Source organism: Anguilla anguilla, chromosome 7, assembly GCF_013347855.1.
Source record: "Anguilla anguilla isolate fAngAng1 chromosome 7, fAngAng1.pri, whole genome shotgun sequence".
NCBI lineage: Eukaryota > Metazoa > Chordata > Actinopteri > Anguilliformes > Anguillidae > Anguilla > Anguilla anguilla.
In genome coordinates this window covers 17057361-17082529 of record NC_049207.1, presented here as the reverse complement: position 1 = coordinate 17082529, position 25169 = coordinate 17057361, and the positions used below count along the sequence as shown (strand labels likewise).

At 47.5% G+C, this 25169-nt stretch overlaps 2 protein-coding genes across 5 annotated transcripts in view; both read left to right on the top strand.

Annotated features, from left to right (window-relative positions):
• The window catches only part of rassf3 (Ras association domain family member 3), a 52363-nt gene extending 37273 nt beyond the window's left edge, over positions 1 to 15090 (top strand). For all 4 annotated transcript variants that reach the window (XM_035425941.1, XM_035425943.1, XM_035425942.1 and 1 more), the window contains 4 exons: positions 6908 to 7015; positions 8037 to 8313; positions 11137 to 11252; positions 11482 to 15090. In XM_035425941.1, the coding sequence (XP_035281832.1) occupies positions 6908 to 7015; positions 8037 to 8313; positions 11137 to 11252; positions 11482 to 11631 (651 nt within the window). In that variant the 3' untranslated portion in view covers positions 11632 to 15090. The remainder of the gene's footprint in view (positions 1 to 6907; positions 7016 to 8036; positions 8314 to 11136; positions 11253 to 11481) is intronic.
• A 575-nt stretch (positions 15091 to 15665) lies between these two features.
• Positions 15666 to 25138, top strand: zgc:194209 (uncharacterized protein LOC570908 homolog). The gene is made up of 9 exons (XM_035426534.1): positions 15666 to 15987; positions 18667 to 18756; positions 19384 to 19505; positions 20276 to 20374; positions 21702 to 21854; positions 22078 to 22190; positions 22479 to 22639; positions 23055 to 23253; positions 24137 to 25138. Coding segments are annotated over exons 1-9 (1146 nt in total). The 5' UTR covers positions 15666 to 15985; the 3' UTR covers positions 24344 to 25138.
• Positions 25139 to 25169: the final 31 nt, after the last annotated feature.

Below are 25169 nucleotides of genomic sequence, written 5' to 3'. Positions count from 1 at the left end.
TGGCATTTCGCAGCTAGGCCTTCCGCCCCACCCCGTCCCCCGCGACCTGCAAGATATCTGCCTTCCCCTTTGTCCCTTTTTTTTTTTTTTTTTTTGGCGCTCTGAGACATAAACAAGGTTACGAAAGTGTTAAGATTTTCAGGGCAGGGTTAAATGCTGAGCTCTGCAGGGGTGTAACGCCCTGTTGACACCGAAGTGATGTAATCATGTACCCTGCAATAAGGAAACCAGACCTGTTAGTCACGAGGAAGCTTATGACACACTTCTAATAACAGTCTGTAAAGTTCCTAATCTACACGGTTTCTGTTTGTTTCCTTGTAGCTGTTTAGTTCATCTTGAATTTGAAAACACAATCTGGTTTGAGAACTTCATGTGGTCAGACCAGTAGGGCGATACTCATATCTCACAGGCCTTGTGGGAAGACACTGATTGTGATGTAAAGAGCACTCTGTTGCCTTGTGGAGGTTCTGGTGTTTGGACACTGTGCTGCATCATCACTGCCACAGCAGAGCCGCTTTCCAACGAGTGCCAATGGCCCAGCTGCAGCGCTGGTGTACAGTATCAGTCAGGGAGGTGGAGATAGCAGGAGATCCAGCTGATAGGGCCGCCTGCGACGTCTGAAGACCAATGCAGGTCGGATAAATATAACTCCATTCCACCGTGTCAGCGTTGTTTTATCCCCCCCAACACTGCAGTAGTGTGTCTGCCTTAAGCCTAGGGCTCAGAAGGGCTTTTTCTAGAACCTTCTCAGACACCCTCAGCCCACTTCTCCACACCTCTCCTCTCAGTGGCCCCCGGTAGGTTATTACAGGAAGGAAGGTTAAGGGGTGTTATTGGGGAGGCGTAGGGGGGAGATGCAGGTTGTCAGGTAGGTGCCGTAAAAGCCGCCCTTCATTGTCACAGGGAATTTTACAGTCTGTGAATTATGCCCACAGACACACGGGGGGAAACGGAGCAGTAGGAATGAGGCCTGCACAAAGTGCTGACTGTTCCCACAGGGCCGCTGCTGAGCCGGGCGGGGGGCGGGGGCTGTAAACAGAGGGGAAAAGTGCTGATGCAGGTCCCTCTGTACAGCAGGGGCAGGCTAAGGCAGAGCCCCCTCCACCAGTCAGCAGACCTGGCACAGCTGGGGCCTGAGCGTCTGAACGACCCGGGCCCGGTTCCCATCAACCCCCACTCCGCTCCTCTGCTGGAGGCCTTTCCCCTCTCATTTCTACCACACTGCAGCGCGTGTGCGTTTGTGAGCGTGTACGTGCGTGCGTGCGTGCGTGCGTGCGTGCGTGCGTGTGTGTGTGTGTGTGTGTGTGTGTGTGTGTGTGGTTGCATGACCACATTGGTCTGTATGAATGAGTTCAGAGAACCTGCTGTCTCATGTGAGTTTTGGTTCTGTTTAATATACCGCAAGAAATGGGAAGGATGGGTTTCTATCCCCAGACCTGTTGCTGCACGGGAAGTGAACTCTTCCTCCCGGGACCCAGCCGGCTGATGTCACAGTTTGGGGTTTCTCAGTGCTGTGATTTAGCGTGCCTGTGTAGCGCTCTGAGAAGGTTGTGTCCTGCTTGCAGATATGCACAGTGTAGCATGAGTGCCCTTCCTGCCTGCGTGCGTGCAAGCAAACTCATGCAAGTGAGTGAAGGAGAATGGTTCGAATATGAAGTCGGATTAGCTGAGGAATGTCAGCCGTGGAGGAAAGGTGTGGTCTGACGGGGCTTCCTGTATGTGTGCGAGAGGAAGGCGGGGTGGGGGGGGCGGGGTGGGGGGTTTGAGACCAGCCCCCAGCTCGCCCTGGGCACCAGAGCCTGGTGCTGTACAGGGACTGCTGACAGCGAATGCAGGTTAGCTTTGCGGTGTTTTGACTGCCCGTGCCTTGCAGCGGTTTGGCCAGCGGCACGCTGTCTGATTTCTGCCTCTGTAAACAGGGGACATCGGGGGGGAGGGGGAGGGGGAGGGGGCTGCTCTTATCTCTGCCTGTCAGACAGGAGCTCGCTAACAAAGCAACACAAAACCCCGCCCCACCTCCCTGGCAGCGCAACACAAATACCCTTTTTAACGAACAACACAGACCGCCCTCACTCTACTTTACCACGCGATGCTAACACACTCCCTGGTCTACAATGCAGCTTTAATGCCCTCTTTACCTCACAACACAACACACATGCTCTGCTCCCTTTGACCAATGACATAACTATAGTGCCCTTTCAGAGTTGCTGACAAAACTACATACACCTTTTGTGCCTTAAGGGCACAACAGTAACTCCCTACTCTGACCGGCAACAGTGTTCCCATTCCCGTTTTACCTGACTGACAGCCCTAACCCTTAGTCGTCCTGACCAATAAAACACAAGCCCTGCTCTCTTCTGGGCCAATGGTAGACGACCCGAATGTGACTCTGGGCCAGGCAATGCAGACCAATTAAGAGCTGTGTGGTGCCGCAGCCATAGAATTAATCTAAGCTTAGCTGTAGCCTCCCTTCAGATAGTGACAGAGAGCATTGAATATGCCTGAGTGTAAGAGAGGGGTGTCCCTCTCCACACCCCTTATCAGCTCTCCCACACTCCCAGCTGCCTGACCTTGCTCTGCTGGGCCTAGCGCTCACACACACACGGTGTGAAAGAACAGCCTGTCGCTGCGCTAGTCAAGGTCAGAGCCCGTTAGCCGCGCCCGCAGGCCTTAACCTTGAAGGAGCCGCTCGGACGGGCGGCGCGGGGCGGCGCAGCGAGCGGCGGCGGCCCAAATCCGCCCCCCCCCCCGGCGTCTGCTCCTCCTCCAAAGTCCAAGCCCAGCGCCGGAGCCCGGGGAAGGAGCTGTGCTTTTTTCGTGCCACATTACCTCATCGGCCCGTGTTTGTGCTGCCTTTGTCACGCATGGCGGAGCGGGCTGCCTCTTAACCCTTTCCTCTCCGCACGCGCCCCGTCCTTCTCTCCAGCAGACTGCAGGAGGCGGCTCTACATCGCTGTAGAGTAGGCCAGGGCCTGCACTGTACTGTAGTGGTAAATATATACAGGGATAGCATTAGATGGGCTAGTTTGCTGTTGTTGGACCCCAGAGCTTGTGAGTTCAGGTCCCGTGTGGGACTCTGTTTATGAGCTTACGAGCATAAAGTGCTTCACCTTAATTGCTTCAGGGAAGAAGGCAGCGTATGAAAAGGCAATATGTCAGATGTAAGTATCTCTGCGCGGGAGTGCGCCGGGCGAGTAAATCATTTTAAAGGAGGGAAGCGTTTCTCAGGCACTCCTATGGAAGGAAGCCTTTTAAGAGCGGCTGTCGACGGCCTTATCTGTCTTGGCGGGGGCGGATGTGGGGGTGGGGGTGGGGGTGGGGGGTGGGGGCGGGGGCGGGGGCGGGGGGGTTCAGCGGCGTGACGGCGGGGCTAATGGAGACGCTGTGTGAGAACCGCAGAGCCGCGCCTCCCTCCCCCGGGCGCCGCGCGGCCCACGTGAGAGCTAGGCGCTCCCGCCGCCCCCCCCTGCGGGGCAGGGGCCACAAGGAGCTCCATTCAGCCCCCCGTCGCTCCTCCAGGCTGACCCGCGTACGAACCGCAGGGAGGAGCAGAGCAGAGCCCTCCCTGTGCCTAAACTGCCCCCTCTGCATCTCTGAGGGGAGCATGGGTCTCCACTGCTCTGGGGGGGGGTGCTGCAGGGTCCCTGTTTTTAGGGGGTTACTTGGAAAGTGTGTAGGCTCGGGGGAGGATGGGGTGAGTGATGGGGGGAGGGGGGCGCCGCTAATGGAAGGCGAATGGGGACTTCCTGGCAGTTGTTTGATCGAGGTCATCGTTGTTTGGGAACTAAGCGGAGAACAGGCTGTAATCCCTTAAAGCTGTTTAAAGTGCTGATGGGATTCGGCTCGAGCAGACGGTCTGCTGTCAGTCAGATGCTGATGGACACACACACACCACATCCCCAGTTCCTCATCAGTGTTTTCAGGTTCCCTTTTCTGACCGAGCTGCCTGAACTCATCTGAACCGTGCTTTACAGTTGCTCTTTCGGTCAGTGTGCGAGAAGACCGCAACTTGCGGTCGAGGACTGAAGTCACATAGTGAGTCAAACAGTGCACAGGGCCCGTCTTGTGAGAGGTTGGGTGAGGCTACAGGGGGATTCCTGAGCTGGTTTGCTGTAAATCACCCAGAGAATGGACAGAGCTGTCTCATCAAGCTGGCTGATGACACCGTCGGATACCAGACAAGGCCCCAGTGATTATAAAGGAATTACCCGTTGTTATGGTGGCCTTGTTAGGAAGACCAAAAGAGTTGTGTGGTCAGTTGACAGTCCTTGTCAGTGACACATGTAGCACTGCTGTTGGGTGAAGGAGGGAGAGGGTATAGTGGTGGTGTGAGGGGGGGAGGGTGCAGACCTCATTCCAGAGGCCTACTGGCTGTTTATAATGTTAAATGGAAGGTTCCAGAGGGAGTGACCAGGTTCTTGGGAAGCAGGGATTATGGGATGACCGAAGCTGTCCCATAATCCCCTGGGTGCTCACTGTAAGCCACTCCTGTCATCTGTTGCTCCTACCCTGACTGAACCGGCCTGGGCCTTTACCTGACCTTTACCTGGGCCTTCTCTGATCTTATATTCATGTGTCTCAGTGTGTGGTGTTCTCATGCTCTGTGGTCTCATTAGTGGTGCTGTTTAGCTATCAGTCTGTTGGACGTGCAGTGGTGTCAGAATCATTTCCTGGAATGGTTTAACTGCTAGGAGTCGAGGTTCTTCATTTACGGATGGTTTTCATAGCCCCCAGCGTAGCAGCTCTCTCAAAATCAGAACTGAGAGACCTTCTAAACTTACTACAATCACTGCAGGCCAAACCCACACAGTCCTGTGTCTGGGTTAGCAAAGCATTTGCTGCTACTGAGTAAAGGACTGTGGTAACACCAGGCAGTCCCTGAATGTATTACTCTACACAGACCCAGCTCCTTCTGGGACAGATAGTCAGAGAAGTCATACAGTTACATTAGCTTTGATATGGGTGCACACGCATGCTGAGTAGTTCAGCGAATGGGACTTTCCCACAGTGTTAGTGATTAGAGCCCTTTCCCCAGGTGCGGTGCTCACAGTGCAGTTGTCTCGGTAAAACCTCTCGGTCGTCTCCAGAATAGCACCTGTCCCGCTTTAATCCTTTGAGTCACCGGGCCAACTGAGCCCGTGGGGGTCGGACGGAGGTCACCTGATCCTTTCGGGAGGTGGGGGTTGCACCTGCCACTCTGCACCAAGCCCTGCACCCCCCCATCCCCAAATCCTTGGGGAAGAAATGAGGACTTAACAGGTGTATGACCCCCGCTTTAGGTCTGGTCTGCTGATATTACCATGACGTTCACACTCAATGGTAACCACAAAGTTGGCTTTTTGACGAACTTCATTTTGGGTCAAATATGAAACCTCCCTATCATTCCCCACGCAAACCAGACCAGATCAGCCATTCTCTGCCTGGCAGCAGGCCCTAGGAGGAATCCGTAGTTAAGAAAACGTCTAAGTCACAGGAAAGTGTGCTCTCGCTTTAACAGTGGCTCTGTTCGAGTGACCTCATCGGCCTTGAGAAATTGTGATTTGCCGGTAGCCCCCGCCTCCAGGGACCCGCTCTGCTGACACTTCCTGTTTGTTCCTGTTTCTGTAGCACGACACACAAACAGGCCGGAGATGCATCTGTAAACGTGTGTGAAGGGAAGTAACACCACTGTCCCTCACACTGCAGCAGTGCTTACAGTTACTCCTGGAGAGCAGACGCACGTCCCCAGCGCGTCTCTCTCTGCGCTGTTCTCTCCTGAGCAGGTTTTCTCTCTCAGAGAGAGAGGGAGGGAGAGCCCTGCCCTGCGCTGGCTGTTATTGTAACCAGGCTGTGCTTTGTTTGCCTGTCGGTGCGCTGGCATCCCAGCCTGGCCCAGGCAGACCCATATAAGGGGAGCAGCAGCGCTGGGGAGAGCATGAGCTCACTGCACAGCCCCGGAGCTGCTGCTCGCTCTGCCCCTGCTCTGCAGGAGCACGAAGGAATCTGCTCCTCACCCCACAGATATGGCCATGTACCACGAGCCAGCTGGAGCACTCTGTTTGACTTGGGAGAACCTGTGTGTGTGTGTGTGTGTGTGTGTGTGTGTGCAGTATGGTGCGCAGTATGTGTGTGTGCTTGCGTGCGCACTTGTGTGTGTCTGTGCATATGTGTGTGCGTACACGCCCTTGCTGCCCTTTATCCCCAGATGGAGTGGTGGTGGTGTGGGGTAGATGTGAGGATGTGCTGTGGGAATCTGTTTTACTGCTGTGCCTGGAGGGAAAGAGGGGAGTGCACACCACAGCAGGGCGTGAGCAGGGCGTGAGCACAGGGCTGTGGAGTGGGGGCAGCACAGGCAGCGTATGAGCTCTCAGTAGCGGGCCGGTTCTCAGGAAAGCAGAACTGTGCTGTTTGTGTGGGCTGTGTGGCCTGGCTGGCTTTGCAGGAAGTGCCCGGTCAGACAGACTGTCACCTCCGCAATCAGCTGATCTTATCTGGCCAATCAACAGGGTGCGGTGTGTGTGTGTGTGTGCTGCCTGTGGTCATGCATAGCAGTGACTGACGGGGCAGCATGCACACACAGGTCTTCTATCTCCCGGCTCCTCTGCTTTGTGTCCTCTGTCCTGCTGTATGTCGATGCGTGACTTGGGAAAGCCCTTTTCATTGGTGGAGTGATCCGCATGGCAGTGATGTGTGGCCTGAGGCTCCTCCCCTTCTGGGCCAAATGCACTCTGTAAAACACGTGGGGCGGGGCTTTGCGTGTCTGAGGGGGTCATGATGCTCATCAGGCCCTCTCATTCATTTCATCACCTGATCTCCTGTTTTCCCCTCTCTCTGTCTCCCTCTGTCTCCCTCCCTCTATGGGGCTTGCTTTTATACCTGTCTGAAAAGCATCTCTGACCCTGTTTGTCTCTGTCCTGTTTGTGTGCAGGATGTGGAGAAAGAGAAGGAACTCCGCGCTCACCTCAGCCGAGAAGAGATCAGCCACAAGGTGGAGCTGTACAACGCGGCCGTCAGAGACCACCTCAAAATGACCCTGGTGAGCCCCCCCGTGTTCCGTACAGACGAGTTTCCTATCCCGGCCAGAGGGATTTGCTGGAGCGGAAATGAACACAGGCGCACGCCTCCAGGAATGTAGATGGATGCTCCTGGCCCATAAAAATCAGTCACCCGTGCATGTTCTGTTTAGAATGTCTGAGTGTCGCGCATATGTGAGTTTATACACCTTCTCTGGAGCCTGATCGAGAGGTAGAAGCGTAGAACCAAAAGCCCTGGCTGGAATGGGCTTTATTTTGGCAGTATGGCATGTTTGCAGGTTCTCTGTGTGAAAGATCAGTCATAGCTGCATTCTGAATGCCCTTTCATTTTCTGCTTATGAACAAAAGACAGTACCGTCACTGAAAACGATACAGAAATGCCGTTTGGGGATTCTTCTCCCCCTCGAGATGGCTCCTTAAATGGCCTGTTCCAGTGCACTCTGTCAGAAACCTGCAGTCTGGAGTCTGACTCTGGAGCTTGCCTCTGAGGCTGTGGTTCAGTGGTAATTGAATGAGAAAAGCCTCTTCTGGATTGTATTAGAAACTGGAGTGACAGAAACCCATTCGTTGCTGGCATACGTTGGCGTTACATAATCCCTCGTTTTCGACCGCCTTCATTTTTTCACAACTTAGACCTCTGGTGAAATATTTGACATCCTTCCCTGTGTCCTTTGAAGGAAAGGCATGCCACGGTGTTCTTGCACAGAGCTGCACAGCAGCTACCCGTGAAGCACAAAGCCAGCGTTGGGCGGGGTGAAATATCAGCTGTTTGACAGTATTGGTTTCCAGGTCTGGTGCTGTTACCACATGCAGGTTTAGTGACCGTGTCCTGAGCCTCTGCTCTGGGTGACGTACTGCAGTAATGAGCTCAGCGTGATGCGGCCTTTCAAATCCGGGATCCGTCTGACGAGCGCCTGCCCAAGACAGGCTCTCTGCCCGTCTTTGGCGGTCCCCGTTGTCGGCATCGCGGTCGAAGCGAGGACCGTGACCGAATTAAAGGCCTCTCTCCTTCCTCTCCCGCAGAACCCCGGCGGCCTCTACACGGGCTTCATCAAGGTCCAGCTGGAGCTGCTGCGGCCAATCACGGTGCGGGGCGGGGGCGGGCCCGCGGGGTCGCCCCGGATGCACCCGGTCAGCGGGGAGGAGGCCTTCTTCATGCCCCGGGGCACGGTCAACACCCTGCACATCAGCAGCTCCAACACCGTGCGGCAGGTCATCGAGGCCCTGCTGCACAAGTTCACCGTGGCCGACAACCCCGCCAAGTTCGCCCTGTTCAAGCGCTACCGCCGAGAGGACCAAGGTGAGCTGGGAAAGGGGGAGGGGCCAGCGGGCCAGTGCTCAGGGGGAGTTTCGGTGCGCATGATGGACGGGGGCTGTCGTAATAGGCGCTAGTAGGGGATGTAATTCCACACCGCCTCACAACCAGATGTGCTTCACTGCAGACTGCACACTTCAGGCATGTCAGGTATGCGCTAACTGACGTTCCAGGAGCGTGCGTGTGTGTGTGTGTGTGTGTGTGTGTGTGTGTGTGTGTGCGCGTGCGAGCGTTCGTGTGTGTGATGGAGCGTGCGCGTGTGTGAGAGCATGTGTGTGAGCGAGTGTGTGTGTGAGCGAGCATGTATGTGAGTGCGCGTGTGTGTATGTGAGAGTGTGTGCGCATGTGCAAGCAGCTGTGGTGCTTACTGATTGCCACAGGCCTCTCCCCGGCTCTCCTCAGCTCTCCCCAGCCCACAGCCTGCAGCCTGCAGCCCTGCACTATTAATACAGCGCTAGGGCCGGAATGCCCTGCACCAGGGCTACTCCCCGCAGCAGCTGCTGCCCTGCCTGCCTGTCTGTCTGCCACCAGTGCTGAAAGACGCCTCAGACAGGTTTCAGTCTCCTCCTGAGCCTCCCGGCCCTGATCTGGAGCAGGAGCCACAGCAGGGCGGGGCCCCGGCTCCACTGGGCCTCCCTCAGCTCACAGCACACATTACATTACAATCACTTATCTACAGCGGCGTACAGACCGCAGTGGAACTATTTATACTGTAAAAATACCTCTGCTGCTCTTAATTAAGAGCACTCCACAGCCCTTAAAAGACAGGCATACGGGTGTGTTGACAGAAGGACATATAGGTGTGGTTATGTACTCCTTGCTCCCCCTGGTGGTTGAGGAGATAATGTTTTGTATTTCCAGTGAAATGGCAGCCCTTGCTTGAGGCTCTTTACCTCTGTTTTAGCAGTGAGTTTAGCTGACATGAGCTTGAATCCCACAATATTATTGCTTGAATTTTAGACACAAGATTTTACTCACAATTTAGCCATCCCTGGTTAGTTGTGTTAAGGATGCGGGTTCAAATCCTAGGTGGGGGCACTGCCATTGCACCACCATGCAAGGTACTTAACCTGAATCGTGTATTAAGCATACAGCTGTATAAGTGGATAGTTCGTAAAAATATTGGTTGTGTTAAGTCACTCTGGATAGAAGTGACTGCTAAGTTTAAAATACGGACACAGAAAAGCTAGATGTGCTGAAGAGACCATTGTTGAGTCACTGTTGCGCAACTGCTTGAGTAGAAGAGCTGTTCATATTTGTTTTAGGTCTGAGTGACTCTTTGGAATGAGAATAGATCTGTCTTTATGAAGAACTGCTGTTAGAGTAATGAGCTCATTCTTGTGCATCGGTGGGGTGGTTAGGTTGCTCAGTCCAGAGCCCTGGTGAGGAACCGTTGTGGATTGCACTGCCTGTCATCTCAGCCAGACTAATCGGCGATTCCTGGAATACTCTTATGTCAAGCATTCTGCACAATTCCCAACTGCCCACATGGAAAAGCGCTCAACCCCAGTGCTTTCCTTTAAGTACCTTTTCTTTTCTGTTCTGGAATGCACTGGCGTTGTTTTACCTAGACTCAGTACTGTCTGGCCAGAATTCTTCAGTCAATAATTGTGGAAAAGGTTCATTTCGGTCTTCTCTGCTGAGCCTAAAGGGACTCTCCTGATTGGGTAGAGCAGAGGAACTCTCCTGATTGGGTAGAGCAGAGGAACTCTCCTGATTGGGTAGAGCAGAGGAACTCTTCTGATTGGGTAGAGCAGAAGAGCTCTCCTGATTGGGTACAGCGGGGCTGTATGGGTGGTTGTGCTGTAATGCCCAGAGTAAGACTATGGCCTATATTAAGACTAGTTTGGGAGGCTGGGTGGGGCTATTAAGAGCTGTAACATTGTTGCAGTTTAAAGTTCTGATGCTGCAGTAACAGCAGAGTTACTTTTACCCTCTGAGTGCCCCAGTCTCCCTGAGAGAGAGCTGCTGTGGACCTTGGCACGCCGCGGTTTGTGTGCGCGCCGTTCTCTTCATTAAACAGGGGGGTGATGGAGCCCCCCCCGCCGCTGAAGACAGGCTGTCTAGACTGGGCTTTATGTGTGGAAAAATGACAGAAAATAGGAGCTGCTGCGGCTGGCCTGTAGACACATACTGGAGGAGCCCGGGGGATGGAGATTAAACCAGGCTCCTCGGGACCAGAGGGGAGGCCGTGAGAAAGGCGCTCCTTCCTCCTCTTGCTCGCACAGCTGTGTCCCGCTGCCGTGTGGTGGTGGGACGCCATTAGGGCAGGGCCGCGGCTGGAGGGCCTGCCTCCGGAACCTTCCGGCTGCACTGTGGGAAATTCTCACTCAAATAAGAGCCGTCCTATCATTTCGGCTGGGGAAATCCTTTAGCCGGCCAGCTTTATGGAAATCCATCTTGCCCAGTGAACTGCAGTCTCCTACTGCAAATGTAGCTGTTCCGGTTTCATGAAGGATCATGCAGTTTCATCTCGGTCATCTGATCTGGTTTCCTGGAAATGTAGGTCTTGGTGTTGAGTAATCAGGGAGTGACAATCAAAGGGTGACGCTGAGTTTATTGGTCTTTTGTGGGTTATATTTTGGGAGGTTTATTTAAGGTGATAGGTGATAGAAAGTTCAGCACATTAACTGAAAATTAAGGTAATGTGAGTGGGTGTTTCTTTAGCCTTGAAGAGTCATGGGTGTAGTGATGCAGAGGAAAAACCCAGTGTGTGTGTTTTTAGCTCTACAGTGTACAGGTGTAAGCTAATGGAGGGAGAACTCTGGATATAACCCTGCATGCGTGTGTGTGTTTGTGCCTCCACAGTGTATGTGTGTAAACTGGCGGAAGAGGAACACCCCTTGTTCCTGCGTCTGGTGGCGGGACCCAACACAGACACCCTGAGCTTCGTCCTGAGGGAGCAGCAGACCGGCGAGGTCATGGTAAGGGCTGACCTCTGACCTCTGTGGCTTGCTGATGTCACACCCCAGAGGAAGTGACATACTGTCATATGCACAGAAATTATCTTCACTCTTTCTGATCCATTGAGTCACTTGAAATGGTGACTTAGTTACCAAAGCTTTGCTAGTATCCAGCTTGATTGTATTGCAGAATGCACGGGTCTGTCCCCTGTACAGTGACCCCTCCCTCTCTCCTTATCCCCTCCCTCAGTGGGACGCGTTCTCCATCCCGGAGCTTCAGAACTTCCTGCGTATCCTGCACAAGGAGGAGGACGACCAGGTACAGGTCCTGACCAGACGCTACGCCAACTACAGAGAGAAGCTGGAGGAGGCGCTGAGGGCCGTGGGGAATCATGGGTAACGCGCCCACCCGGAGAGAGAGGGGGAGGGCGAGAGAACACGGCAGGACCTGAGCACGCGTGTGGGTCACTCACAAGGACTGATGGGAGCAGATACCTGGACTGCCTCACGTTATGTGTAATACACAGGAAGAACACAAGAGGGAGCTGTTGCTCTGGTGGCAGGGCACCGGAGCCATTTGAGACTTATTTTTTGGGAGCACCCAGAGCACTGGGAGGTGTTACCTTTGTGATGTCACGCGCCTTACCGGAGTGTACCACGGCTTTCACTTTCACACACGCACCCTCTTCTCTCTCTCTCTCTCTCTCTCTCAGCTCTATTTCCCCATTTACTTTTATTTTAATCAGTTACCTCTTTTAAACATGTGAATGATTCAAGAGGAACGTTGAATCAATTTTATATCACTTTTATTTAATTGATGGATGGAAAGGTTTGTAAATATTTCTGTTTCTTATTTTAATTTATGTGGATGAAGCTTTCATTTTATTTTCTTGGTTTTATTTTATTTTGGGAGGCGTGGAAGCAATGCTTTAATTTTGAGGGGGGAAAGACATCCAGTCATATCTTAAGTCCTTGCAAAGTTTAATGTGGAGTATGAGCTTTCGAAAGGACAACATGGGCAAACGTTTCCATTTGCAAGTGGGTTGTAAAGTAATTTGCCTGCATTTAATAGCATTCCGGCTAAAATGGAAAGACTGGGGAAGACGGTGTAACATTAAAATGACAAACTGACAGAGCAGTAAAGAGCAGAGAGAGAAAACGGTGAGGCTACCAGAGTAAGGAACCTCTGATGGGTGGTGAAGCAGCCTAGGGCATGAAACAGGTTTGTGTGGGTTAAAGGTCAGGATGAAAGATGAGGAAGTGTTGGGTAGATTATTAAGAGGAGCGACCCTGTAGACTTTGGGCTGTGTGACAGATAGTGACAGTGAGGCTGAGGTGATCTTTGGGCTGCAGAGATCAGTCAGTGCTGGTGATGAGGCAGCTGTGAGCGGAGCTGAGTGATTAATGATTTGCATTAATGTCTGAAGCACTGTGACCTCATCTGTATGTGGAGTTCAGTGAAGCTGAACAAGTGAATGCATGGGACAAGTGGATCATGGGAAGTTGATAGATGGATGTAGCGAAAGTTGAAAAGAAAGAATGCTGTAATGTCACCCCCTCACCCCCCAATATTGATCCTGTCCCTCAGTGGCAGGTGAATATGGAGCTCAGACTTTGAGGATTATGGGGGGGTTGGTTAGAGTGCACATGCTTTTAATATGTTTTATATGTGCGCATTATCCTGTTACTCTGGGGTATGATTTGGGGGCGCACAGCTGCCTCTGATCTCTATTACTGTAACACAAGATGTGTGAGCTCAGGGGATAAAGCAGGCGTCAGTCAAATCCGGACCCCCTCCTTCCACACTGGCGTTTTGATAATGGCCAGGCTGCAGTGTGGGTGACTAACTCACACCGGGAGGACACATGAGCCTGATTGAAAGGCCAAAGCCCCCCCCCCCCCCCCATTCCAGTCTGTAAGGCTGTAATGCTCTGTTAGACAGGAAATATGATCTCTCTCTCTCCTTCTTTTTCATAATCTTACCTTTGATTGCAGTATTGCAGGAACAAGTGCGGTAAGCCAGAGTAACACACTCATTTGAACTCCATTATAAGTGGCTGCTGGCTGCAGGCAGAGAGAGTGAGAGAGAGTGATTCCCCTTGCAAGCCCTGATTGCCCAAATGTGCACCACTCCTTCCTAGCCTTAGAGCGGGGTTTCTGGTCATGTGCTTTGTACAGTCATTCTTTCTGCAATGCCAGCGAATGTACTCTGGTATTTCTGTGTATAAAAGAGAAGTTGCCCAGTCAATTTTATATAAAACTATAAAAAGTGCACTTTTGAGTAGACAATCTAACCAATGGGAAATCGACTTGAGATGTCACAGCTTTACGCACCAGTTGGAAAAAATTGCGTTAAACAAAGATGCTCCGTATACCGAAGGTGAACATGCACGCGGTGGCATTTCACTGCTTTCTGCTAGTACTGCATGATGATATTCTGACTGGTACTGGATCACAATGTGTAGCCTGCACTCTCGCGCCACAAACTTTCTGTAGACGATGCACATTGTGGTTATATGGAGGCATCTAGTGGAGAACTGCTGTAACTGCACATTTCTCAGCCATTTTTAATAGTCTTACTATTCTTGCCTGTGAAAAGTTGAGAATTGATTTATGTTATGTACTGTTCTTTTCTCTTTTTTGGTGGGATTATATAGCCAAAGACTTTGTACAAATGCACACTAATTTAAGGTTTAAAGTTTTGCCTGGTGCAAGTAGATACATGCCACACCAGTTCAGGAGTGGGCATGCACACTCTACCCATGCATAGTTTATTTACTCTTAAAGCACTGGGTAGTGAATATAAATTATGTTTAGTCTTATTTTAGCCAACTGTTCTTCCCCTGCCCCATTGGAGATTTATATCATTAAGCTATTAATATATTTTAATAAGTTTATTATATAGTGGTGTGTGCAGTTTAAATGCACTGTGTGTTGTAGACAACCACCACCAAATGTAAAAATTGCTTTAGCATACGAGACCCTCATTCTAGAAAAGCTTGGGCACTTTATTTCTTAATTCAGGGACCCCCACCCCCTTTGACACCTATATTTTATATAAGTATGTCATAACACACAATTGGGTAGTTACAGGTTGTAATACGGATGGTTATTTTTATGTTGTCATGAATGCTAACTTTTTTTTAAATTTGTCTCTAAAATATTCTTCAGATCTATACCAAAAAAAATCTCCACTTATTGGATTTTAGTCATATAATAGTTACACTGTGAATATAATTTGTTTTAAGGACAGGGAGATAGTCATGATTGAATTTGTCTGGACTTCAATGTAAGATTAAAATAATCATATTATGCATGCATTATATCTACTAATGCATATCCTATAGAGCTGTTAAGGAAACAGTTAGGCCAGTATTGTCCAGAATGAAAGTGGAAATACTAAAGAAAGACGATATGATAAGGATTTCTATTATTTGCCAAACCTCTCAAGTTTTCTTCTTGTCATGTACTAAATATGTACTGGTAAAGAGAGAATCCACTGTGATAGAAGCCATTTGGATTCTTAGTTTCACACTGGGCCTAAATATGCGATTATCACTCAGAATAGGGCTGCAGCTCACTAAGGAGTGTTTGTTTCAGAGAGGGCAATTTTCTTCATAATTATGACCTAGTTTCTGGTACTGCTGACACTGAGGTGGTGATGGTACAAGGAACGATCTGTAAGGTTGGCTTGCAAGAAACGAGAAGTACCTACAATTTGTGATACAGAGATGTTGCCGTTCTATTTATACTGTTGAAGCAGATTTATTTTTGTAGGTAACTGATATTTCATTTGAAATTGTTACCAAAAATGGCTTTTTGTAAAAGGCCTGGATTCATTTATTAAACTTGTGATTAAAAATTATGTTTGGTGTTCTTGTGTATCTGATTTCTCTACCTCTATCCCCCTTTCCTCCAAAACCTGCCTGGAAATTTGAACGGAGAACACTGGTGAATAATTTCATCTCCAAGACTGTACCAGGCTTGAGAACACGAAGCAGGAGCGTGAGACAGCAGGCTGCAGATTTACCCCTCTCAATAATTTACACAAAGGCGTTTCAGTTGGGCATAATCTTAAAATATTCTCACATGTGTCGCTTCCCTTACTCAGAGGATGCAAGATAACAAAGCATGATAATAAAATAATGTCATATCTCCACATTTTCTCGTCCTTTCTGCTTGGTACCACTCGTTTCGACAGCCCGGAAGTAAAAATCAAAGGACTAGACAATCTTCATTTCAATAAGACTTTTTATTGTAAGATAAGAATGTTTGGCTTTTGTATTAAAGCATATTTAACCTCCCATAATATATTAAACAATTGTCAGGTTCAGTTGCGGTTTCAAAAGACTCATTCAATCTACATTTTGAAGTCTGACGATCTGGGTGAGCCTTTCGGCATTCTTTTGCAACCACCCAAGTCTCCACGTTCATCCGTTTGATACAGCCTAAGCCCTGTGTCCCCTGGTTGAACCCAATTTAACTGTCACTTACCCGCAGAGGAGTCGAGTCCAGTTCTTTCCTAGCGAGAAATTGCCAATCCACAACATTGCGCCGGGAGACAAATGGCATGGTCAGATTTGCTCATAACATTTGGCATTCCCTCCCTCTCATACGGCGGAGGTGCAGAGTTCAAATTCTCCACGAGTTTCTCAGCGATTTTGTGACTCTCCTATCAGAAGTGTTGGGCTATCGCAGAGAAAAGCACGCACTGGATTAAGTACCCCAGGCAAGGGCGTTTTGCAGAACGAATTATGTAAGTAGGCTGTATTTACACATGGATTTCTTTCGGCTGTTGCAGTTGCGAACAGTTTATGGAATATAATCAGAAATGTAAGCTGTTTCCACGTTTAGAAATTTTCGTGATTTTGAACCTGGTATCATTGAAAAGCAGCTGTTAAATTTAGTTCATGAATTTTATTAAGAGTAAACCGCACTGTGTTTAGTTGTATTTGATGTATTTAAAATAAGCACTATGGATCATTTGGCTATTACTTTTGCACTTCGTAGGCTATTAGAACTAGTATTTACTGATCTACTTATTAGACCTGTTTTCTATGCCTAAAATACTCAACACGTCACGGATTAGTTTGTCATTTTCATTCATGATTTTTAGCGATTGCACTCCTAGTTACAGGAAAACGTTGCGCTATTCCTTACGATTTGCACGTTGATGCTTTACACTTACTATTGAGTACACGTTATCGACTCCTAGTGTGAACCATAAGTCACGCAACGTGGAGTGTAAGTGGAATGTAATGTTGCTTAATTGTAAATACAATTCTTACATAAAATGAGTTTTGTAAGAGGTGTCGTTAGGGAATTAGACAACGTGGTTCCGCGCTCCTCCTCCTCGGCCCTGTCCCATGGACTGTTATGCCAGTGTTCACCGTGAGGGGGGCGAGGATCTCTGGAATCTGAAAGCACTGAAATTCTACACCTCATAGATCCGCCCAGTGGAAATTAGCCACCACGTCTGCTGAAGACCTTTCCTGAATAAAGTCAGTTTGTGCAAAAACGTTTTTCAAAACGTATCTCTCCATGGTTTAGATTGTGACCTTTTTCCAGAGTGACGTAAGGAGTGTGTATGTTATGCTTATTGCCCCTAGATGAAATTAGGTTTTTTCTTACCTTTTCTCTTTCCAGTTTAGAAACAGCAAATTGTACCTTTCATCACTGTTGGCTTATGGGCCCATGCAGGGTGCACCTGCAGTCTGTGTAGTGCACCAATATAAACTCATCACAACACGCAAATGAAAATGAAAAACTGTGGTCTTTCGGCTCCTGGGATGATATGGGATGGGCTTGTCTTGCAGTAACTTGACAGGCGTGTAGTTTTTTTAAACAGAAATGTAAACTAATTCCCACCTACGGTATGTACCTTTATTAATGTGACCGTGCTTAATTTGCAATATCTATAGTAGTCAAGCTTGTCTATCCCTATAAAAATATCTTTATACAATCTTAGCTATCCTTTGCTGGGCCTGATGAGATAAAGTTTTTCACCATTACATTTCACATCTGAAACAGTTTAGTTGTCCTTATTTGCACTTTTCCACCCACAAGTCATTCCATGGGAAATGGACTTGGCTGTCGAGCCTGGTCCTCAGAAGCTATTCATTTTTCATATACATATTCCTTACCTGCAAAGACTAAAACAGCAGCTATTCTCATTATTTTTGTAAGCTTACAAGAGAAACTAAAATATGTTATTCATACCTTAAAAGCAAGTCAGATGGTTATAATGTAAACTGGTGATACATCTTCAACAGAAGAAAATCACATGTGGGCATATTTTATAGTCTCATTCTTTCATGTGTACACAGTTAATTTGTGGAAATGAATATCACCCTTGTATAACACCTGCATGTTAAAATCATAAATTAAGTTTTGCACTGTAGTGTCTACTTAAATGTAATGGCCACCAGAGTTTGCTGTTCTTGTTCAGTGTTCCAACAGAAAAACCACTGTGTTGCAAACTACTGTCATGTTTTAAAAAAAAACAAAGCTTTTTAATATGTATTTGTTTTGGGGATGTAACAGAACCTCAATGTGCAAGATTATATTTTCTATGGTTTATAGTTGTGAAATGTCACCCCCCTTGTCTGTGTTCAAAGAGTGTATTGCATCAAGATATGGTTCATAATTATAATTTTGAATAAATAGATTTTAGCCATGAAGGAATTTCATAAGGATGATGACCTGGTGAACATATCAACATTATGTCATGTTTTATTTGTGAATGTGTCATGAGTGTATGATTATGCCCACAAATGACCATTCATTCTTAAAGATTTTTGTTGAATTAATTTTCATTTGCTCTACATTCCTATTTGGGACAAAACTGAACACAATTTTTGTTCTCTGTGTTCTGTATAGTCACTATAAAATAACTCCGATTTTTAATTTCATTCATATCCTAGCATACAATCAGATAAATTGTTAACCCCCCAAACTGGCATCAATTTCAAACCCCTTTTGAGGACCAATCTTTACCCCTGTATCTGTTAAACTATGCATGGCACCATGTCTAAAATTCTGTTGTATTAATTTTAATACACAAAGACTTCCTGAAGGAAGCATGAGGTAAACTGGAAGCCTGTAAAGCCCCTAAATCCTGGTTGAATTTTGATGGAGAGACCCCCATACCTTAAGGTGAAGTACCCAGAAGTGTGCACAATACTGTGACAGCAAGGGTAACAGAACAGAGATAACTCCTTTTGGGTCACTATCTCCCTGGGGTCAGAGGGAAGATAGTGGCAGGTTTGTGCAGAATTTAGATACTGCTGGGTTCAGATGCAGGTGTTTCTTCCCTCCTTGCTGCCTCATCAGTCATTGGCTGGAAGCTCAGCGGTGCCGGTGCAGATGGGTTTTGGATTGGTTTGATGGTTTGTTTCTGTTGTGTGTGGTTTAACCATGATGTCTGTCCTCTCAGGATACGGCGGTGCGCTCTATTCGTTGCGGTTGTTGCTGTGCTTGTGGGATTGTACCTCATGCCCTCTCCTATTGACCCTGAGCCATTCATGTGAGTCCAGCTAACGCAGTGAATTCCTCGTCTTTGTTCAGTGTTCACTTGTAGAACCCTTCAGATCTAGATTGACCAGTCACCTGTACCTTTTCTTCTGTTTCTTTTCTCTTTTTTTCTCACTGGCCTTCTCCATGTACTTTTGGTCAAACTTGTATTTTTTTTTTCTTGGTTTTTACCTGTCAGATTAAACTTTGCAAATTCACCAGTGACAGCAATTCAGTAAGATGTCTCCATATAATACATGGTAATGTTTTATACTTACGTGAACTCTTGAAAACTTACAGTATATTCATAGGTGACCAGAAGTTCAGTCTTTTTAATGAGTATCTGTTATGAATAGAAATTAAATGTGAAGCTCTTTCTGAGAGAGCTTAGTTAAATAGGATTACCCAGTATGTATGATTGGGGTCAGTTCCATTTTAAATTAATTCAGTCCTGGAAATTAACTGGATTTCAATTAATTACAAAATCCTCAAAGAACATTATATGTATTTTTCAGTTTATTAGTGGAGTTTCAGTTCATTTCCTGATTGGATTGGATGTAAAAGTTGACCCCAGTCCTGCCAGTATGATGAGGAAATATTAATTTACTCATTGCTTTGTTTTGGGTTCTGTCTCCTGCAGATTTGAGGGGCCCCCACCAGCCCTTGAGGGCCCCTTGAAGGTGAACAACAGGCTTCAGCAGGGTCGCAGGCTCTTCTCTGGACAGCTAAAGGGGCCTGAATCTTTTACTGCTGATGAAGAGGGTGAGTTATATGTGTGTCTGAGGGCCCTGAGGCCCATGGCCACAGTCAGTACTGTCACAAACATCACTAATGTTACATATGGTCTTAGGCATGGACTGGAAATGTGTGAAATGTGTAGCTTCCTAATAGCTTCATCTTGGCTCTTGGTTCCTTGATGGCCACATACAGACCTGCTCACTGTCCATACCAAACGTGATTTTCACTTTTCACTGCCTTGCTATTTTGGGCTCAAGTTTGGTACGTTTGTGTTTTCTAGATGTCTGTTAAATTCTTAGTTCATAAACTACATGGTTCATGGTTGCCAAATTAATTATTTCACACATCATTTTCATACAGCTGTATTCACACATTTGACTTAATCATTAGACATTATGCAAACATTCTAGACATGGTCCTATATCTGTGCTGATGCCTTGACGTACTTGGTTCCCCGATATGCTTAATTAAATTCTCTTAATGAGATTTTTTGCTTAAGCGGGATTAGAATCCCCTCATTCATCTGACATTCACCATAGTTTTCGGAAGTTTTCTCTGGATGTTTTGTACTTTTGGCCGCATCTCAAAATCACCAGCCTGTGGCAGGCCGTAACCTCCTGTCATTTTTTCCGGTACGTTCCTGGAACATTAGGACCGTGAGGATGTGAGCAGCTATGAGCAGCTGCTCATTGAGCTTCGGCAGAGTGCTGGCTTTATCTGTCAGTATGTGCTCTTTCCTTAACGTGAGCTGCACATCTCACATCCCACATCCCACATCCCCTTTCCCTCCACAGGGAATGTATACACCGGCACAGTGGATGGCAAGCTGTGGAGGATCCATCAGGATCAGCTGCACTTCATCACACAGATGGGGCAGAACATCCCAGAATGCGGTCAGTGGAGAAAAAAAGTGTAAAGAATAGAATAGATTGTGAAAATTAAATTAAAATTAAAAATAGAAAAGAAGGAATTGAATGGAAAGGATGGGTGCCCGTATAGGGTGTAAAAGAAGCATGATTACAGTGATTGTGATGATAATAGTGTGAAGATGATGAAGAATGAATGAGTGAACATTTTGAATATCCATTTATTTATTTTATTATTTATTTGAGTTGAGCTAGTGTATATTTTATGCACCGTTTAAAACAGCTATTTTTGGCTTTCACTTGTGTGATTGCATGTTAAATAAAAATGCTTTGAATGTTGAAAGTATTGAAACATACTGAATCAAAGATATTCTAAGTAAGGTGGTATAGTAATCATTTCAGGATATACTATAGTTATAATCCCTTGGCTCAGATAGTAGTTTAATTCTATTTCCTTTTTTAGCTATCTGTGTTTATAGTTCAGTCTGTTATTACAGACACTACTAGCATTGGGGAATAAGCAACTGCTCTTTGGTTTTCAATGGAAGATAGTGTTGCTGCAGTCCAGGGATAGACTACATAAAACATAAGTTTAAATGACAAAAGGGCTAATTTAGCTCATCTTGGCTAATCATTTTACTTGTAATCAGTACTGGACACATGCATTCATCCATTCAGTCTTTTTTTACCCTGCTGCCAGTGCACATTATCCATGGTTCCTCAGTGAATAGTGTGGTGCTTTTAAAAGGGATGGCATTTCAAAGGAACACTGGTGCCTTTATTAGAACTGAAGCCACACTCCTGCTTCTTAACACGGAGATTAAAGAGCAGCGGGTTTTATAATAAATCTTCAGTCAGCACTCTTCCGCCTGAATTATGCATGCTTATGTCAGAAAGTGCTCAGTCAGCCTCAGTATTTGGGTCATGTGCTCTTTATCATGATCTTTTTTAACCATTATTTATCCACATTTTTCCCCCTAGTTCTGAAATAGGTATTGAATAGGTTAGTCTATCCCATCACTGCAACATCCTCTATTAATTCAGGAGAGCCCAGGTAAGCAGGCATACTCCTCAGAAACTCAATCTTGTGAAGCAGCCTCTGCGTCTTGTGCAACTGGTGAGAAAGTTTATTTTGTGCAATGAGATGAGGTCACCCTGCCTACTGAAGCCCCGCCCTCCCCAGTGCAGTCAGGATTGGACATGTGATCATGGACGGTGTCCCTGCAGTGGAGAGAATGAATACTCAGGATGAGCTACTCCACAGTCCCACTAATGCTATGTTCATCCTGTTTTTCACAGGGTTATGAGTTTGGCAGTGTGCTGTAAACATTGAGCATTAGTCATGTGCTTGTAGGGACCAGTACAGACTACGAGCCAGTGTGTGGCCGTCCTCACGGGTTAAGACTGGACAGCGAGGGACAGCTCATTGTGGCAGACTCTTACCTGGGTTTGTTCCGGGTCAACCCACAGAGCGGGGAGAAGACCCTGCTGCTGTCCAGCAAGGAAGGTATGCAGATCTGCACAGCCCACACCCTCCAACACCCACAAACACACACATACACACACACACTTGAGAATCTGCAGCATCACAAGTGTGTCGCTACTTATCTTAGCCAAAGCATATTCAGACCAGAGGTCCTTCAGAGGTCACTTATTATTCTTGCGTTCACAATGCTACCTGAAGTTATTTACCCGTAATTACTGGCTGAGGAATTGTTGCATGGAACCAGGTGCCGACGGGATCCCGTTTGGCTTCCTGAACGGTCTGGAAATCTCTGGGAACGGCACGGTGTTCTTCACCGACTCCAGCAGCAGGTGGGGCAGGAGGCACGTCCGCTATGAGGTGAGAGAGCCGGGGCGAGCACAGCTTACGTTCATGGTTTTTGCTGAATATTGCTTAGCAACAGTGTGCCCCTGTTGATCACTATGTCCTCCACTTTTCCATGAGTCTTAGCCTAAATCTCTCCAGAGGCCTTCAATTTGAAATTATCTGAAGACCACCACATACACACGCACACACACTAAATTAGAAAAAAGGTTTGCATAAGAATAATGAAACAGAAGTTATATGTGGGAATACAACTTTGGGCAAAGATTTCTCCTTAAGGTAATAAATCCTGGACTCTTGCAGGTGATTGAGACCAACCACCTGGGGCGTCTCCTGACTTACGACCCAGAGACAGGACTTGTAAAGACGCTTCTAGACTCCCTCTACATGCCCAACGGTATCGCTTTCTCACCCGAAGAGGACTTCCTGCTGATGGCCGAGACCAGCATTGGCCGAATACTCCGGTAAATTCAGCACGGGGGGTCTAGGTTAAGGGACCGTGGGGAATTTGAACCCTGTACTCCACATGATGTGCATTTCGGACTTCATATCCACACACATCTCACTTTCAGCTCCACTCCTCCAGACAATGATGTCACTCGAACCTTTAGTTCCCCACAGCCTTTAATTGATAAATCTTCCAAATAAATTGGAAAAAAGCAAAGAAAAAGGGACAGATGTTTGTTTGAGCATATGCTCACCATCTGTTGACTGTCCTGTGTATGGCAAGTGTAAATCTATCTCTTCCAAGATGATAACACCTGTTAGGTATTAATGCAATATATTAAGTTCCTTACTGTTATGAACAGATAATGATTCTAATCCTGTTGACTTTGTATAATGTCATGTACGCCTGTGTTTTTGCACCTGCTGCTGTAGGTATTGGTTGAAAGGGCCCAAGGCTGGCACCAAGGAGGTTCTCTTGAACAACATGCCCGGTTACCCTGACAACATCCGGGCCAGTGACCGTGGCACGTTCCTCGTGGGCATCACCACCATCCGATTTCCTGGCCGGCTACTGCCCCCCTTCTTGGACCTAATTGGGCCCTACCCAGTCATAAAGCGCTTCATGACCAAGGTATTTATATATTTATTTTCAACTTAGTAATGGGTTTTAAAATTTCATTTAATACAGTGCTTAATTAATTTCAATACTGTTGTTCTGAAAGAAACAAATAAATACATATAGACAAAATACCTATATATATGTACCATCATTAACATCATCATCATAACCATTTTGCCCTTTGGTAGACTCAACTTACAGCATACACTTACACAGTATTTTTACATAATGACACTAAAGCTACTCCATGCGTGTGATTCTCACCCTGGACTCTTATTGACGGTGCGTGCAGCAGTGTCCCTGTGACCTCTGACCTCAGCTCGCTCAGCTATGGGGCCCACATGAAGGGGCCGGCAACAAGCTCCTCCTTCCCAGCTCCAGGATGACGCAGCGTGTAATTCCATATGTCAGGGACGAGGCGGGGCATCTGTGTTTCCGGAGGGTCTGAGGAGCTCTTTCTGCGGGTTTATTTTCTTGCTTGGAGCCAGGGAACACAAAGAGGTCCTCCCTAAATGAGGGCTCTGTTCACTAACTACAGGGCAGCGCCAAGCCCAGAAGCAAAGGTGCACATTACACAAATAAGTGCACATTCTGCAAGGCATCCAGTTGCCCCTGGTGTACAAGCCTTTATACAGTTCACAAGTTTTCATTTCAATTTGTTCCACCTCACAGCAGGAACTATTAATACTGAAGCAATATTTCCGCAATAAATTCCAAAGTTGCTGCTACACAGAAATATCTTTACAGCTACAATTAAATTTTTAACCTTTTTCTTTTTCCGATGCTATACATATTCTACTGGGCACATACTCATATAGACTGTTAGACTACATTGTTCATACAACAGTAATTTTCCAAGCTAACAGACGCTAACAGTCGGTTTCCTGTGTTCCAGGTGGTCCCACTGAGCTGGTACAGCATACTGCTGCCCAGATACGGCCTGGTTCTGGAGCTGGGCCCGAACGGGGAGGTGCTGGACAGCCTGCACGACCCCAACGGCAGCCTGACGTGGGCCGTCAGCGACGTCTTCCAGCACGGGGGCCGAGTCTACCTGGGGAACACCGAACTGCCCTTCCTGCCCGTCCTGGAGGAGGCCAGATAACACTGGCTCTCGGAGGGCGGCGGTAGGCACCGGGGGAGGTGGGGGTTGATGCCGAGGGGCCAAGGGCCTGGACAGTGCGTGCATGCTGTATTGCACACAACACAAAGTCTGAGGAAGCTGAAGAGCAAATTACAGCTCAGCCTAAGTCAGATACTTCTGCTCGCTGGTGGGGAATTTTTGCAGACATCAGGAGTTAATTTGCACAGTACTTTAGCCATTAATCAACTGCGCAGGGTTTTGCAGTTTCCTGGCAGCAGTTCCTGAACTGGCCATCTAATCATCCCCCACTTTAATTAGCCAAATAACCTGTGCCCTCTCCCTCATCCTATGTGTGAGGATATAAGTGGCCACTGCAGGGAGGGAGGGGGTGGTGCTACACATGATTGCTGATTTTCTCAGCCTTCCTCCCTCTCCAGCATCAGTATAGAGAGCTCCAAGAAAGGTGCTACATAAACACCACTAGTCATCATCATACCTGCTGCCAACATCAAGTGTGGTCTCAATTGAAGCCCAGCAGGTTAAGTTTTGAATTTTTTCATTGGGTCATTGGACTGCAGGAAATCTAATTAAATGGACTGTGAGTTTGGGACCACCCGTAGGGACCTACACACATGACAAGAGATCCCAGCAAAGGTTTAAACACGTACACTGTTCATTTGCAACAGCAACTAATTTGAATCTTTTCCCCCAATAGTTTACCTAATAACACTGTAGAAATGTTGTGATGTAATTACGCTGTGGTCACAATTACCTGTGGTAATGGTTTGCATTTGAATAAAGCATAATTACATTGCATGAGGTGGTACCCATTAATTGAAAAATGGAA